Source organism: Microplitis demolitor, chromosome 2 (genome assembly GCF_026212275.2).
Source record: "Microplitis demolitor isolate Queensland-Clemson2020A chromosome 2, iyMicDemo2.1a, whole genome shotgun sequence".
NCBI classification, from domain to species: domain Eukaryota; kingdom Metazoa; phylum Arthropoda; class Insecta; order Hymenoptera; family Braconidae; genus Microplitis; species Microplitis demolitor.
The window spans coordinates 2,512,143-2,528,163 of record NC_068546.1 but is presented as its reverse complement, the minus strand read 5'-3'; the positions used below and the strand labels follow the sequence as shown (position 1 = coordinate 2,528,163).

The window sequence follows — 16,021 nt, the reverse complement described above, 5'->3', positions numbered from 1 at the left end:
TCTAGAAATACCCTTTAAACGTGAAATGAGTTCCTCCATATTAATTGGTTCGTCCAAATCGATAGCTTGGCTCAATGGTTCTTCCATGTTGATTGATTCGTCCGAATCGATTGCTTGGTTCATGTCGATACATTCGTCAGAATCGATTATTTGGCTCAAATCGAGTTGATCTTCCGGGCTGTTAAATCCGTTCGAATCGAACGATTTACTCACGCTCAAGTCGACTGGTTCGTCCGGGTTGCTTTCCATGATTGTCCTCTTGCTTTCGGGTGAAAACCTCAGTATGCAATCACTATATCCTGGAGTCAAATTTAATATACCAAAAATATTAGTAATTATTAAAAGATATTAAGGTAAAAGACTAAAACCCCGTCAAAAATAAAACTTGATTTAGACTCGGTTTACCAAGTCGAAATTCGGAGCCATTTTTCACAAGACGAAGTCGACTTTTTTTACGGAGATATGAAATACATTGAGTTTGAGCATTGGTTTAGACTTAACTGGCTTACTTAGTCACAATTTAAGACGAAAAAGTTAAATCAAGTCGAAATTGACTTGGTTTAGACTTATTCGATTTAAAATGTAAGGCGAAAAAGTTTAAACTAAGGTGAAATAATTTTTATATATTAAGGTGAAAGTAATGCGAATAAATAATTTTTTTGTTATACTCGCTCCAAAGGTTCAACTTTTGAGTGCTGGGTGGCGTCCGTAAAGGGTCTCTTTTTTAGAGACTCTACTATACCGTCTTTTTTTTACGGCCTAGGCCGTGAAGTTTTACCCCCTCCTTTTTTTTACGAACTTTTCGTGTACACCCAGACGAAATTGAGAGAGATCGTAAAAAAAAAAAGTCGCATTCTAGTGTACTGAGCAATGAATTTGAGTAAAGTTTAAATTTAATTACTATTGAGTGGCGCTAATTATTTCTCTGCTGGCAGTTTATTACGAAGCGGACCTAATGTTAATAAAATAATAACCAGGCCATTTTATTAACCATCAATACACGATACAAGTAAATTATCAGCGTATATTTTTAAAGCAAGTAATACAAATTAGTCAATTATTTGTTTAAGAAATATCTATATTCACCTACAAGTGATTGATTGAAAAAAAAAAAAAAAAAAATGTTATTATTTGCCTCCTATCCCTCAAAAGTTAAACTTATGGAGCGATAATAACAAAAAATATTGTACGTCATTCAACCATTTAGTGGCGATTTTGACAACGACTTTTTTCGATATTCACTTTAATGTTAGTGACGCGAATATTCGAAAACGAGTGTAAATTTCAATCCTCGGCTACGCCTCGGACGTTAGAATTATCCTCATTTCGAACCTTCCCGCCACAAACCTTAAGCTTATATCGAAATATCGCCGCTGTCAGAAAACCGCCACTTCAAGGCCTTATGACGTAAATATCTATTTTTCGACATGGTTCAGCAACCCAAAAGTAAGGTGAATGACTATCGTGCACGAAGTAAAGACAAATAAGTTCAAACTAAGATCAAAAAATACAAACAAGTTGAAATAGGTTGTAACTAAGATGAAAAAGTTGAAAAAAATTTAATTTAAGTCGAAAAAGTCGAGATCTTATCGGAAAATCGTCGGCAAATTGATAAATTCAAAAGAAAATAAAGCGAATTGAGTCTGAATCAAGTTTTATTTTTGACCCGGGACCCCATCAGTACCATTAGTCGCTCACTTCAACTCATTAATGACTTTTTATAATTTTTATAAAAGAAAATTTCAAATTAAAGAATTATTACTCAGAAATAATTATTTGTGAATCGAAATCTTTTAGAATATGACATTTCAAATCAGTTTAGTCTCACTCGAATTAAAAGTGAGCAGGTAATGGGTCTTTTACCATGATACTAAAAACTGAAAATACATGGAGAAAAAAATATACATAACATAAACTTAAAGATTACAGTACCTGGAGTCGCAGCAACTTAATTATCTTAAATTTGTTTATACACTGACTCTAATATGTTATTACGATTCTATTTGATTTTTAATTTATTTATAAACAACCACGAAATGAGGCGATAAATCTAGACACATAAAATAATTAATAAGTGTGAGAACACTTGTAAAAACTATTGCGGAACTAGTGTAAGATAACTTGTGTGAAGACACGTGATTTGAACTTCACTGTCTCAGCTTAATTCCTGTCCTGGACTAATTACTTTAGGTTCGACGGCCCTTTTTATGTCTTTTTACCTGGTTCAATTTCATCTATTGTTTGGGGGAAAACTGCATCCAATCGGAATGTAGCTTTTTTGGATCCTTTCCCTTTCCCTTATAGGTCATCTCGGGAATGGGATAAGGACACGTCCCGATGCTAGCCTGTGTGCGTGCGTACCCACATGTACACCTACATGTACAATATTTTATCTATAAATCAGGATCAGGATATCTTGACGAGGAACTAATTTGGATGTAACGCTTAAGACTCTTGAGGCCCTTATAAGTTCCAGGATATGCCCAAATCCTTATCAAGATCACCTCCTCAGGTCCTTGCCAGGATATCCTCATCAAATCCTTATCAGGGTCGCCTTATTAGTAATTATTTGAAAAAAATTTAGTTTAAAAAAAAAATAAGAAAATTTTAATTCAATCTGGAATGTTATCTCTTGTATTAAGAGCATTAATTAGAGGAAGTAAACATGTTTTTTATCGGTGAAAAATTCCCAATAACTACTGGGCTCGAACCTGCATCCTTCCGATTTAAAAACTTTGATGCTATCCACTGCGCTGACACACTTATTTGATCTTGTAAGTGTAAATATTATATTGACGGAAAAAAAATATTGCGCTTATCGCTCACCAACGGAGAGCGACAGTTGTATCGTGATTAGTACTAAATTGTTTCTTGATCTTCACGATAATAAATACCGATATGTTAGATACGTAAGATCCTTATATCAGCTATTTGAGTTATTGCTACTACCACAATATATATACTGATATGAATGATACACTAGATACTTATTACAATGATCCTACGGATCATTCTCAAAATTGCTCAAAAACGACTCAATAAATCAATTTCAAAATCTGATCAGTTGTAGAACTCAATGAAACGCATCGATTGCCACCTTAACCGTCTTAATCGGTTTATTTGTTCGGGAGATATCGTTTGAGAAAAAATCGTAAAAAACGTTTTTTTTTCGAATACAAAAGGATACAAAAGTATTTTCGAGCTCGAAAATGTATCTACAACAATTTTTCGAGCTCAAGGAGCTCGCAATATGCGGGAAGTTTTGGGACTGGCTCGCAGGGTCAACCGATAGACCGATTTTTTTTCCGTATTCATTATAATATCGAAGAATAACTGATGAAGAAGTATAAAAAATTCGTGCTACAATGATTGACGTAATTTTTATATAGTATTATTTTGTTTCTTACAAGAATTATTTCGTTTTGTTTATTTGAGAATTATTTTATCTAGAAACTACCAAATTATTTAAAATTATTATTGAATATTTTTTCGGTTAAAATTTATTTCATTTAAAATTGTTTACTTAAATTTATTTTCTAAATGACTATCCTGTCATTAAAATCTCATTTGGCTATTCGTTCTATGATACCGAAATGTTTCTACAAAAGTGCACGTAAAATAAAAGTAAAGGATTAAGATTATTCCATTATTATATTATTTATTCTAAAATACACTGTTAAAATTAATTCTAAAATTTACTTGTTTTCATTTAAATATTTTACGTGCGTCCTTGTAGATAATCCTTTAATTGCTTTCTATAAAGAATTTCCAGCTAACCCTTGGGCCTTTTCTCTATGGTGACCGAATGGATCATTAAAACTTAATTTAGGGGTTTGCTCTAACATTTCTATAAATGTCAAACAAACAACCTTGGCTTATTTTAAAAGCATACTTAAAACTACATTAGGTCTTATTAGTCTGTATTTGTTTGAAAGTAAAATTTGGTCGCCTACTAAATTCTTATGAAAAAATAAAATTAAATACAATAAAAAAAAATATTGTAAGAAGGACTCTTCAATATATTTCACTTGCTAGTAGATAGAACAAAATATTAATTCAACAATTAAACATTAATGATTATTAAACCCGACAACTAATCGTATAATACGGACAGTTAGTAATAAGTGATATAATGAGGGTAAGGGTGAGAATAGTTAGATGACGTCACGTTGGGTCCTCTCGGATAACACCTTTGGAATGCCTCTTTTTCGTCCTCCTCAATGTCCATCTTGACCTTCTTTAGTAGAGGTGAACCTCGTCACAGACTGGGGGTAGCGCCTGACATCAGAGGCTACAGGCCTCAAGATGCCTACCGAGCAAAAGCTTTGGTATTCAGGAAAGAGAGGCTTACAATATGAAGTTAGCGTCTGAGCTGCACGTAACACCGGAAATACATATATTTTCATTAAAATAAATTATAAAGATGCTAATTGAGCTGAAGCGTCGTCACGGGGTTTCAATAATTTGTCAATATTGTTAAGAGAAATTTCTTTTTCAGCGAGTTTTCAAAAGTCCTTGACCGATCCTTCAACATTATCGAGTTTATAAGCGTTAAAAATAACTGACAATGCATCGGTAACATTGGGCATAATTTCTAATTGTTCTGGATGCTGAGGATAATCAACAATGCTCTCGTACAGCCTAAAAATGATAAGATAAAATTCTTAATGATCTTGTCCGTATAAAAAAAATTCCAAAAAAGTTCGACATATTTACCTTCTACACTTAGGAACTTTCCTCGTTCCGAAGAAGTTCCCATGGAAAACCAATAGCCCCATAAAAATTAAACAAGTTCGTAAAAAGTTATAAATTTGAGGTTTTCGAAATTCCTCGATACAAAACAAAACGCTAACGTCTGTCGAACTTGAGACCAGGCTTGCTCAAACCGTGAACAAGATTGTTTCATGGGTTGAATTTTCTACAAAACTGAAATTGACATTTTTAACGCATTATTTTATTAGCTTATAAATAAATAACATGATAGTAATAAGTTAAGTCGGGAAATTAATTTAACTGATATGCTAATTAACAAAAGTAGGTCTAATAAAATTAAACTAACGCATAATAGGCCAATTTGTACTATCGTTTATATTTCTTGTACAACTATATAAATTACATACTATTCATAATCATCTTTAAAATAGATATTTACGTCATAAGGCCGTGAAGTGGCAGTTTTCTGACAGCGACGATATTTCGATATAAGCTTAAGGTTTGTGGCGGAAAGGTTCGAAATGGGGATAATTCTAACGTCCGAGGCGTAGCCGAGGATTGAAATTTACACTCGTTTTCGAATATTCGCGTCACTAACATTAAAGCGAATATCGAAAGAAGTTGTTGTCAAAATCGCCACTAAATGGTTGAATGACGTACAATATTTTTTGTTCTTATCGCTCCATAAGTTTAACTTTTGAGGGATAGGAGGCAAATAATAACATTTTTTTTTTTTTTTTTTCAATCAATCACTTGTAGGTGAATATAGATATTTCTTAAACAAATAATTGACTAATTTGTATTACTTGCTTTAAAAATATACGCTGATAATTTACTTGTATCGTGTATTGATGGTTAATAAAATGGCCTGGTTATTATTTTATTAACATTAGGTCCGCTTCGTAATAAACTGCCAGCAGAGAAATAATTAGCGCAACTCAATAGTAATTAAATTTAAACTTTACTCAAATTCATTGGTCAGTACACTAGAATGCGACTTTTTTTTTTTTACGATCTCTCTCAATTTCGTCTGGGTGTACACGAAAAGTTCGTAAAAAAAAGGAGGGGGTAAAACTTCACGGCCTAGGCCGTAAAAAAAAGACGGTATAGTAGAGTCTCTACAAAAGAGTCCCTTTACGGACGCCACCCAGCGCTCAAAAGTTGAACCTTTGAAGCGAGTATAACAAAAAAGTAATTATCCTATTTAAATAATGCTAATTACCATAACAATAATCATCTACGCAGTAGTCATATTAGTTTCCGTGAATAAATTTGTTTTTTTTTTTATCGTCATAAATGAAATTGAAATTTATTTATAAATATTAAAAATACAATGAAAATTTGCAATTGTTATCAAAGTATTGGATAATATATTACATAGAATTGTAGAAATTTTTTATGTCATGAAATTTAGATTACATAAATTTACCACATTGGTTTACAATTATCAAATGTAATATATAATACTTTTTGTATTCAATATATTTTACACAGATAAAAAAGATCATTGGCGTAAAATTTTTTACTCGTTCTAAGTAATTTTTTACATTATAAAGTCATGGTGACCAGAATAATTTTTTTTTAAATCCTAGGTCGTATTGAATTTATTTTTTTAATTAATAACATTATTAAGATACGTTTTTTACAATTTTTCTTAAAATTTACTATTATCCAAAAAAAAAGTTATTTTTAGAAACTAAAATGCAGTATGATTATAACAAAGTTTTCGTACTTAGTGTCACGGGATCTAAACTAATCTATTGTTTAAACAAAAATTTTTCAATTTTAGAATTTATTAACTTATTAATTAATTAGTAATCCCTATTTATAAAAAATTGTTCTATATTATAAAATTATTGAAAAGTAGGACATTGTAACCCTCGTGTGTAATCGTCTACCTGAATCGGTGAGTGTAGAAAACACGGATTGAGATGCTCCATTTTCCTCCACCGTGTAAAAAAAAAAGAATTGGTCAAAAAGCATCAACTATTCTAAACTTCAAAACCTTATACACCACAAATTTTTTCTGAACTTATTTTGTATTGAAAAAGTAATAAAAACCTAGAACTTTTAATGGATAGTCAAAAAAGTTAACAAAAGAGTCTAAAAACATTAACTTTAATATTAAGTCCAATTATTGTTGTTCTTGTACTTATCGAAGTTTGAAAATCTTTAAAAAAAGTTTATTGCCCCGTCACTTTTTAGATCCTTCATTTTTCGCTTTTTCATATTCTCGATTAAATATAAGCAATGTTTGCTCGAATATCGGATACAGGTTAGTAGGATCGAAATCCTTCATCAACGGCATCTTTGGAATCATCTTCGTCGCCATCTTAAGGCAATGTGGCCTCGATAAAGGATTAGGATCTCTGGAAGCTAAATAATCATCAGTTTTCTTCAGATTTTCTAGGATTATGTTAATCTACTAGAGGGAGTTCTATGAGTAAGGATGATTCGGGAAGAGCGTCTTGTGGGGCAGGCTCTGTTTTTTAAAGACTTTCCTCCGAGTCATCAAAGATTGATATGCCCAATTCCATTGATTCTAAGTCAGGTGCGTCCGAGTCTGATGATTCTACGAGTATGCACAACTCGTTAACAATCGTATTGATGCTTTCTTCCATTACAGGATCTTGGATACCTAACCTTTTATAACGGCAAATAATATGAGACAATGCATTTTCCAAAAATGGAGACGCATTTACAGGTTGGAAATCAGTCGTCAATATGATTTTTGCAATCATCTCCATCGCGATCTTATGGCATTGTTTCTTCACTAAGTTCGCTTGATCTCCGGAAGCATTATAATTATTAACTTTCAACAGTTTTTTTACGATTATATCAACCATGAAATGGGTTCCGATCTCTTTAGCAAGAAACATTACAGTATTGATAAGCTCTTGATAGTAGTCGTCGCTTAATATCACGGTATCGAACCACCATACCGGCAACAAATATGGCAAGATATCATAAACATATGTTAAATGTTGCCAACGACCATGATGTTCGCGGAAATTTTCTCTGTAATATTGTAAATCACGATAGCTGCGTACAACATAACTTGCAGAGGGTCCTTCAGGTGAGGATGATATGCGACGAATGTTTTGTGCAAGTCTTTCTGTAGCGGCCTCCTTAAAACCTTTAATAACTGCCTCGTTATCCATGTGGTTAAATTCGTCCAGCTCGCTTGAGTCCTCCGAGTTAATTGATTCGTCAGAATCGATTGATTTTCTCAAACTCAAGTCAATTGGTTCTTCCTGGTAGTTGGGTTCCATAATTGACCTTTTGCTTTCAGATGATAGCCTAACTATGCAACCACAATATCCTGAAGAATTAAATTTAATTACCCAAAAATATTAATAATTATTAAAAGTTATTAAGGGAAAAGACCCGGGACCTTATCAGTACCATTGGACGCTCATTTCAATTCATTAATGACTTGTCATAATTTTTATCAAAGAAAATTTCGAATTAAAGAATTATTACTGAGAAATAATTATTTGTGAATTAAAAGCTTTGAGGATATAACATTTTATTTTGGTTTAATCTCCCTCGAATTAAAAGTGAGCAGGTAATGGGTCTTTTACCATGAAACTAAAAACTGAAAGTAGCAACCATTAGAAAAATTTTTTGATTTTTTTTAATAAACAAACAAAATACTTATAAAAAAAAAAAGTTCAAAAATTGCATCTCAAAATTTTTGAAAAATATTTCTGTGCATGTTCTAACAATAGTATTTTACTTACAAGTAACTTGTTTATAAAATTACTAAATTTCCTGATGTTCGCTACTTTCAGTATCATTCTCTTACCCATAGCTTTTGTGACAAATAAACAAGAATTAAGTCTACTTATTATAAATCCACATTTTTTTTTATTCTATGAAAAATTTCGTTTGTTTAAATTTAATGAATGAAATTCACCCAGAGCGAGAAAAATACTTCAATATTGTTGATCAAAATTTTTTTTCTTTTATACTCAAAATCAATATATCATAATTTAAAATTATCATTTTTCTGTTCATATAAATTATTTTAAGTGTCAATTTCTTTCAAATAATAATTATATTTTTTCAAGTTTAATATTTTATTGATCAAACTAATTATCTAAGAGAATTGTTGTCAAGTAATAATATGGCTACTATTTAATTATAATTGTCCTCTATTGGATACTAGTGCGCTTACCTTACGTTCTTGCTGCAGATAAATAATAAATTACTTTCTTTTTGTTATCTTCGTAGAAAGAGTCCACGATTTTTTTTACAAAATTAAAAATTATTGAAAAATGGAAAATTAGATTTTTAGAGTATAGAATAAAACATCAAAAGTCGAATGGACGCGAATGAAACGAGGGAAGATATCTGAAGACACGTTTTATTCTGTAGCGACTCGCAGCATTTTTCGATTCTCTACTTTGTCACTGACGCAGAGTGCGCTAGTGCTCCAATATCGAAATCTAATAATCGAATTTTCATGTCTATTATCGATTATTGTTAATTGATTATGTGGCTATCGATTAATTGAATATTAATATTTTCATAAATAGGTTTAATTTAAAAAAATATTAATTTACTGATTGGCGATTGAAATTAAAAGGCATTTGGTTGAATTTTGGACCAACATTTTTTTATCATATTAATAAAATCCCTGTATCCTGCGAATGAAGTACTTGAGTGTTGAACTAAAAGAACCTTTTCTCCCAAGTAACACATGCTTAAGCAGGATTCTGGTGCCAGTGCCTTGAACAAAATCCCTAGTCACTAGTGTCTTTTTCTATGTATGGGTCTTGCGCAAGATCATGTAGCAAGAAATCGTCATCAAGACTTGTGCATGACTTGCTCAAGGCATCGTACGCAAGAATATTATATATATCTTAGATACAGTGCAGTTTAAAAGTTTCAGGCGTATTTTTTGCACCAATAACTTACGACAGGTACTTACGCATGAGTTGTTCAAGATCTGCTCAAGGCTCAAGGTAAATTTCGAGACTTGGATAGATCTTGAGCAACCCGTGCGCAACTATTTTAAACTACAATCTTCCTCCAGAATTGAGTTAGAATCTGACACAAAGTTCTTGTGTAAGGCTTGCACTAGACTTGCTATTGAAATCTGGCCAAAAGTATCTGCAGCAAAACACAGAGGAAGAAAAAGACATTAACGTCTATCGAACGTGAGATCAAGCTTTGCTCAAGTCTTGAACAAGATTGCTACATGGGTTGTAGTAGAGCATTAAATTTTCTACAAAATTGTAATTGACATTTTTAACGCATTATTTTATTAGCTTATAAATAAATAACGTGATGGTGATAAGTTAAGTCGGGGAATGAATTTAACTGATATTCTAATAAAAAAAGTAGGTCTAATAAAATTAAACTACCGATTATAGGCCAATTTGTATTATTGTTTACATTCTTTATACAGCTGTATATATTACATACTATTTACAATCTTATCTTTGATAAAATAATCATCCTATTTAAATAATGCTAATAACAAAAACAATAAACATCTAAGCAGTAGTAGTATTAGCTCACGTGAAAGAATTTTTTTTTTCTTTTTCGTCGTAAATGAAATTGAATTTATTTATAAATATTGAAATTGCAATGAAATTGTCCGAATGTTATCAAAGTATTGAATAATAAATTACATAAAATTTTTAAAATTTTTTATATAGTTATAATTAGATTTCACAAACTAATCAGATTGGTTTGCAATTAACAAATGTAATATGTGATACTTTTTGTTCAATATATTTTACACATATAAAAAAGATCATTGGCGCAAAAAATTTTGACTTGTCTTAAGAAAATTTTTTACATTATAAATTTATGATGACTAGAATAGTTTTTTTTTTTTAAATCCTAGGTCGCATGGAAATTATTTTTTAAATTAATAACGTTATTAAGATACAGTTTTTATAATTGTTTTTTCAAATTTACTACCCTCGAGGAGAAAGTTATTTTTAGAGACTTAAATGCAACACAATTATAATAAAGTTACTGTAATTTATGTCTATACCAATACATAATTGAAATCTAATAACAATACGTAATTGAAATTTTAGTACGGGATGTAAACTGCCCGATTGTTTATAAAATCGTTTTAACTCTAGAATTAATTAACTGATTAATTAATTAGTAGTCCCAATTAATAAAAAATTTATAATAAATAATTATTTGATGACGGAATATGTTTTTTAAGTGTTTGTATTACACGTCAAAAAAGAAAAGTAGGACATTCTAACGCTCGTCTGTAATTCTCTACCCGACTCGAAGATGAGTGAAAAGACGCGGATTGAGATGTTCTACCCTTCTTCGTGGCCCTTGTAAAAAAATTGTTGAACAAGCCTTGACTATTCTAAGCTTTAAAATGTCACACCGACAAACTTTTTTTAAACTCTTAAAAATTCAAGAAGAAAACCAATAAAAATTTTCTAATACTATTAAGATACGCTAAAAAAAACGTTCAAAAATAGTTCAACGTCAATTTATTTCTAAACGTATTTGCACTAAAAAAAAATTATGAAACCTAAAACTCATAACGGAGTCAAAAAAAGTTTACAAAAGAGTCTAAAAATGTTAATTTATAGCATTAAGTCTGATTATTGTTGTCTTTGTATTTTTCAAAGTTTGAAAATCGTTTAAAAACAATATGTCATCGTATCTTTTTTTAAAGCTTAGAATAGTAAACCTTTTTCAATTTTTTTTTCAACAATTTTTTTTACACAGGGTCGTGTATTCGATTTTTCACCAGATCTGCACCTAAAAATATTAATTTCCATCTCTGTTTGCCTAAACAATGACACATGCGCTAATTATTATCATCGGTTTTCTTTAAAAAAAAAAAAGAATAAAAAACATTATTCAGAATCTGAACAGAGCAGAAATCTTAACTTTAGGTGCAAGTATGGTCAAAAAGATTTCATTTATAAATCCGGAATTACATATTATTTAATTAGAATAAATTATATAGATGCCAATTGAGCTAGAGCATCGTCACGTGGTTTCAATAATCTGCCAATATTTTCAATAGAAATTTCTTCTTCAATGAGTTTTCCAAAGTCCTTGACCGAACCTTCAACATTACCGAGTTTATAAGCCTTAAAAATAACTGACAATGCATCGGTAACATTGGGCATAATTTCTAATTGTTCTGGATGCTGAGGATAATCAACAATGCTCTCGTACAGCCTAAAAATGATAAGATGAAATTCTTAATGAGCTTGTCCGTACAAAAAAAATTCGTTCCAAAAAAATTCCAAAGAAGTTCGACATATTGACCTTCTAAACTTAAAACAGGTTAATAACTTCAAGTAGAACTTTTTTTGAACTTTGGTAGTTTTGATAGTAAAAAAAAAAAGTTTATGTAAGACCTTATATTAGCGAAAAAAGAACACTTTTAAACATATTTCTCAAACCGTATTTTTACTAAATTTTACCCTCGTTCCGAAAAAGTTTCCATGAGAAACCAATAGCCCCATAAGAATCAAAAAACGTGTATAAAAAGTTCCAAATTCAAGGTTTTCGAAATTTCTTCATGCCGGGATTAAAAGTAGTAAAAATACATTTTAAGAAATAAGATACCGGCGGATAATAAAGTCTAGCTAAGGGAGATTTTGAATAGAATCGAAAATATTGCATTCAATTATCGAAATGTATCATTAATCTTTATTTCAATACATTCGCCATAAAATGTAATGAAGTAATGGTAATTTTTACCATAAACAAACAAAAAATTATACTTTCACAAAAACCATACGAATAAGCCTTATTTTACTACGGTAGGGTAATAAGGCCTACGGGTTAAACAAACTGGAATAGTTTTTAGTATACTTAATAAAATTGGTATTAGAGATGAATCACCATTTAAATTTAGCAACAATACTTATTAAGAGTCAAAAGACTAGATTGTTTTTTATAATTTCTTCTGCGCTACGACAGCATATGACGGATGATGAAATATAGAAGACAGGGAACGTGGTATCGGGACTATAAATTTATCGTAACATCTCTATAAGACCCTTCTATTAGAGTAGCCTTTATGGAAGCGGTTATTTTAAATATCATTTCTGTCACTTAGGGCTTATTACCCGCAGGTACTCTTTTAAATCTGAAATAGTGAAAATATTGATTATTCACTGTTTGCTAGTGAAAAGTATATCACTAATTCATATAGTGGTATACTTTGCACTAGCAATAAGTGACTATTCACTACCAAATAGAGATTTTCACTAATTCGTTTTTAGAGAGTACCTTATATTTCAAAAACGTTATTTTTTTACTCAAAATTTGCTCTAGACGCTTACATAAACTTTTTTTACTATCAAAATTTCAAGCATTCAAAAATAAGTTCTACTTGCAGTTATAATCTGTCGCAAGTTCAGAAGTTCCATATATCGAACTTTTTTAGCCGAAATTTTTTTTACACGGGTGGTAAACTTTCATGGCTGCTGCAATGGGGACTATTAGATCAGCGACCGATTTCCGTATTTAAATTACCTTGTTCTTCATTTTAATTAATAAAATCTCAGTGATCTGTGGTTAGTCCTTGATTATACGCGTAAATTCAACTTGTTAACGATGCTATTGATGCCATTCAGCATCACAGGATCTAGGAGAGTTGTCTCTTTGTATTGACGAATGAGATCATTCAATATTATCTTCACATATGGACACACATCAGTAGGATTGAATTCTCTCATCGACATCATTCTTCCAATAGTCTGCATCGCCATCTTATGGCATTGTCTCTTTACTAAGTTTACTTGATCTCCAGAAGTGAAAAAACCATCAATATCAATCAGATTTATTAGAATCACTTCAATCATCTTCTGGGGTCCGATGTTATCAGCAAGAAATATAACAGTAGTGACGAGCTCTCGATAATATTCCTCTATTAATATCACGATATTGAACCACCAATACGCCACAGTATTTGGCAAAATTGCATGTACATAATCATTTGTGGCCCAATGAAGAGAAGAATAGTGAAAATTTTCTCTGTAACTTTGTAAACCACGAATTTTCCACTCAACATACTTTGGAGAGCGTTCTGCAAGAGAGGATGTTGTGAGACGAATCTTCTTTGTAAGACTTTTTCTAGAAATAATTTTGAACCGTGAAATCAGTTCCTCTATGTCGAGTGGTTCGTCTGAATCCATTGATTGATTCATTAATTCTTCCGTGCCGATTGATTCGTCCGAATCGACTAGTCGGCATAATACCATTGGTTCCCCCGAGTTGTCAGGATCGTCAGAATCGATTGATTTTCTCAAACTCAAGTCAATTGGTTCCTCTGGGTTTACTGGTTCCTCCGGGTTGTTCGAGTCCATAACTGATGAATATGACATTTTATTTTGGTTTAATCTCCCTCGAATTAAAAGTGAGCAGGTAATGGGTCTTTTACCATGAAACTAAAAACTGAAAGTAGCAATCATTAGAAAAAAAATTTTTTTTTTTAATAAACAAACAAAATACTTATAGAAAAAAAACGTTCAAAAATTGCATCTCAAAATTTTTGAAAAATATTTCTGTGCATGTTCTAACAATATTCGATGAAAAATTTCGTTTGTTTAAATTTAATGAATGAAATTCACCCAGAGCGAGAAAAATACTTCAATATTGTTGATCAAAATTTTTTTTCTTTTATACTCAAAATCAATATATCATAATTTAAAATTATCATTTTTCTGTTCATATAAATTATTTTAAGTGTCAATTTCTTTCAAATAATAATTATATTTTTTCAAGTTTAATATTTTATTGATCAAACTAATTATCTAAGAGAATCGTTGTCAAGTAATAATATGGCTACTATTTAATTATAATTGTCCTCTATTGGATACTAGTGCGCTTACCTTACGTTCTTGCTGCAGATAAATAATAAATTACTTTCTTTTTGTTATCTTCGTAGAAAGAGTCCACGATTTTTTTTACAAAATTAAAAATTATTGAAAAATGGAAAATTAGATTTTTAGAGTATAGAATAAAACATCAAAAGTCGAATGGACGCGAATGAAACGAGGGAAGATATCTGAAGACACGTTTTATTCTGTAGCGACTCGCAGCATTTTTCGATTCTCTACTTTGTCACTGGCGCAGAGTGCGCTAGTGATCCAATATCGAAATCTAATAATCGAATTTTCATGTCTATTATCGATTATTGTCAATTGATTATGTGGCTATCGATTAATTGAATATTAATATTTTCATAAATAGGTTTAATTTAAAGAAATAATAATATACTGATTGGCAATTGAAATTAAAAGGCATTTGGTTGAATTTTGGACCAACATTTTTTTTATCAAGTTAATAAAATCTCTTTATGACGCATACGAAGAGCTTGGGCAACGCAAATAAAAAAATTTTTTTTCTAAAGACTTAAATTTTTTACGGAATTCGAATTTATATTTTTACTGTCAATTTTATGTAAGGATTCATGGGTTTGGATTTCCATATGGGAAATCCATACAGGAAACTCTAGGTTCCCGTATTCCCATGTAGAAACTTGGATAAATGGATTTCTTTGTAGTTAATTTATATTGGAATCTGCAGAGTCAAAAAAAAAATTCTAGTTTGGACCTTAAAAAATTCAAATCCTTTGATCTTTTATTTACCGGCTGTACGATATGAGTTTCTATATAACTAATTTCTATAGAATCCAGGGTACCTATCGTCCACTATGTGAATAAAAGAACAGATTAATAGGCTATTGGCAGGATACTCTTTAACAAGAATTGATTAATTGATACTCTTTGTATGCGTAGTCGGATTAAGTTATTGATTTATAAATTAACTCAAGAAGTATAACATCTTTATAGAAATTACAAATAATTTTAATAAAACAATAAATTAGGAATCGTACGAAGATATTGTACTTCAGGAAAGTTTATGGAAACACATACGCTTTTTATGGTATTTGTATCAATATCGTGACGCTTTTTGATAATTTTCCTAATCCATAGTAGATTCCCACATGGCTTTGGCATGGTGTAGATTCCCATAGGAACCCATGTGAAAATTTATATCGGGATCTATGCTGGATTTCTATAGGAAACCATATGGAAATTCATCCAAAGGCGACATGTGGGAACCCACATTGGAGTCTAGACTGGATTCCATATGGATTTTTTTAGAAGGATGTACATCAATATTTTACTGTAGCGGTAAAAACGAGAAAATGTTCGCTTAAAACGAATCATCCTAATGTGCATAGAGAAAGGGTGGCATAAGGGGGTAGGGTAAGTAAAACGGGGTACCCCCAAAATTTTATAAAAAAAAAAAATTTATAAAGTACCCGCGGGTAATAAGGACT

General features: G+C 31.0%; 1 protein-coding gene and 1 long non-coding RNA gene across 2 annotated transcripts; both read right to left on the bottom strand.

Moving 5' to 3' along the window:
• Positions 1-6,094: 6,094 nt before the first annotated feature.
• On the bottom strand, positions 6,095-9,126 carry LOC103573551 (uncharacterized). Its single transcript, XM_014439693.2, has 2 exons — positions 8,894-9,126; positions 6,095-8,035 (listed from the first exon to the last, which is right to left on the bottom strand). The coding sequence occupies exon 2, from the start codon at positions 7,983-7,985 to the stop codon at positions 7,203-7,205; it is 783 nt and encodes a 260-aa protein (XP_014295179.1). The 5' UTR covers positions 7,986-8,035; positions 8,894-9,126; the 3' UTR covers positions 6,095-7,202.
• A 974-nt stretch (positions 9,127-10,100) lies between these two features.
• LOC128668969 (uncharacterized) lies at positions 10,101-14,784 on the bottom strand. The gene is made up of 3 exons (XR_008404517.1): positions 14,565-14,784; positions 13,207-14,127; positions 10,101-11,898 (listed from the first exon to the last, which is right to left on the bottom strand). It is a non-coding gene; the product is annotated as an uncharacterized LOC128668969 (long non-coding RNA).
• Between the last annotated feature and the right edge of the window lie 1,237 nt (positions 14,785-16,021).

What these genes read in the sequence shown, in the direction of transcription:
- LOC103573551 (XM_014439693.2), bottom strand. Translation starts at nt 7,985, where the DNA reads ATGGAACCCAACTACCAGGAAGAACCAATTGACTTGAGTTTGAGAAAA.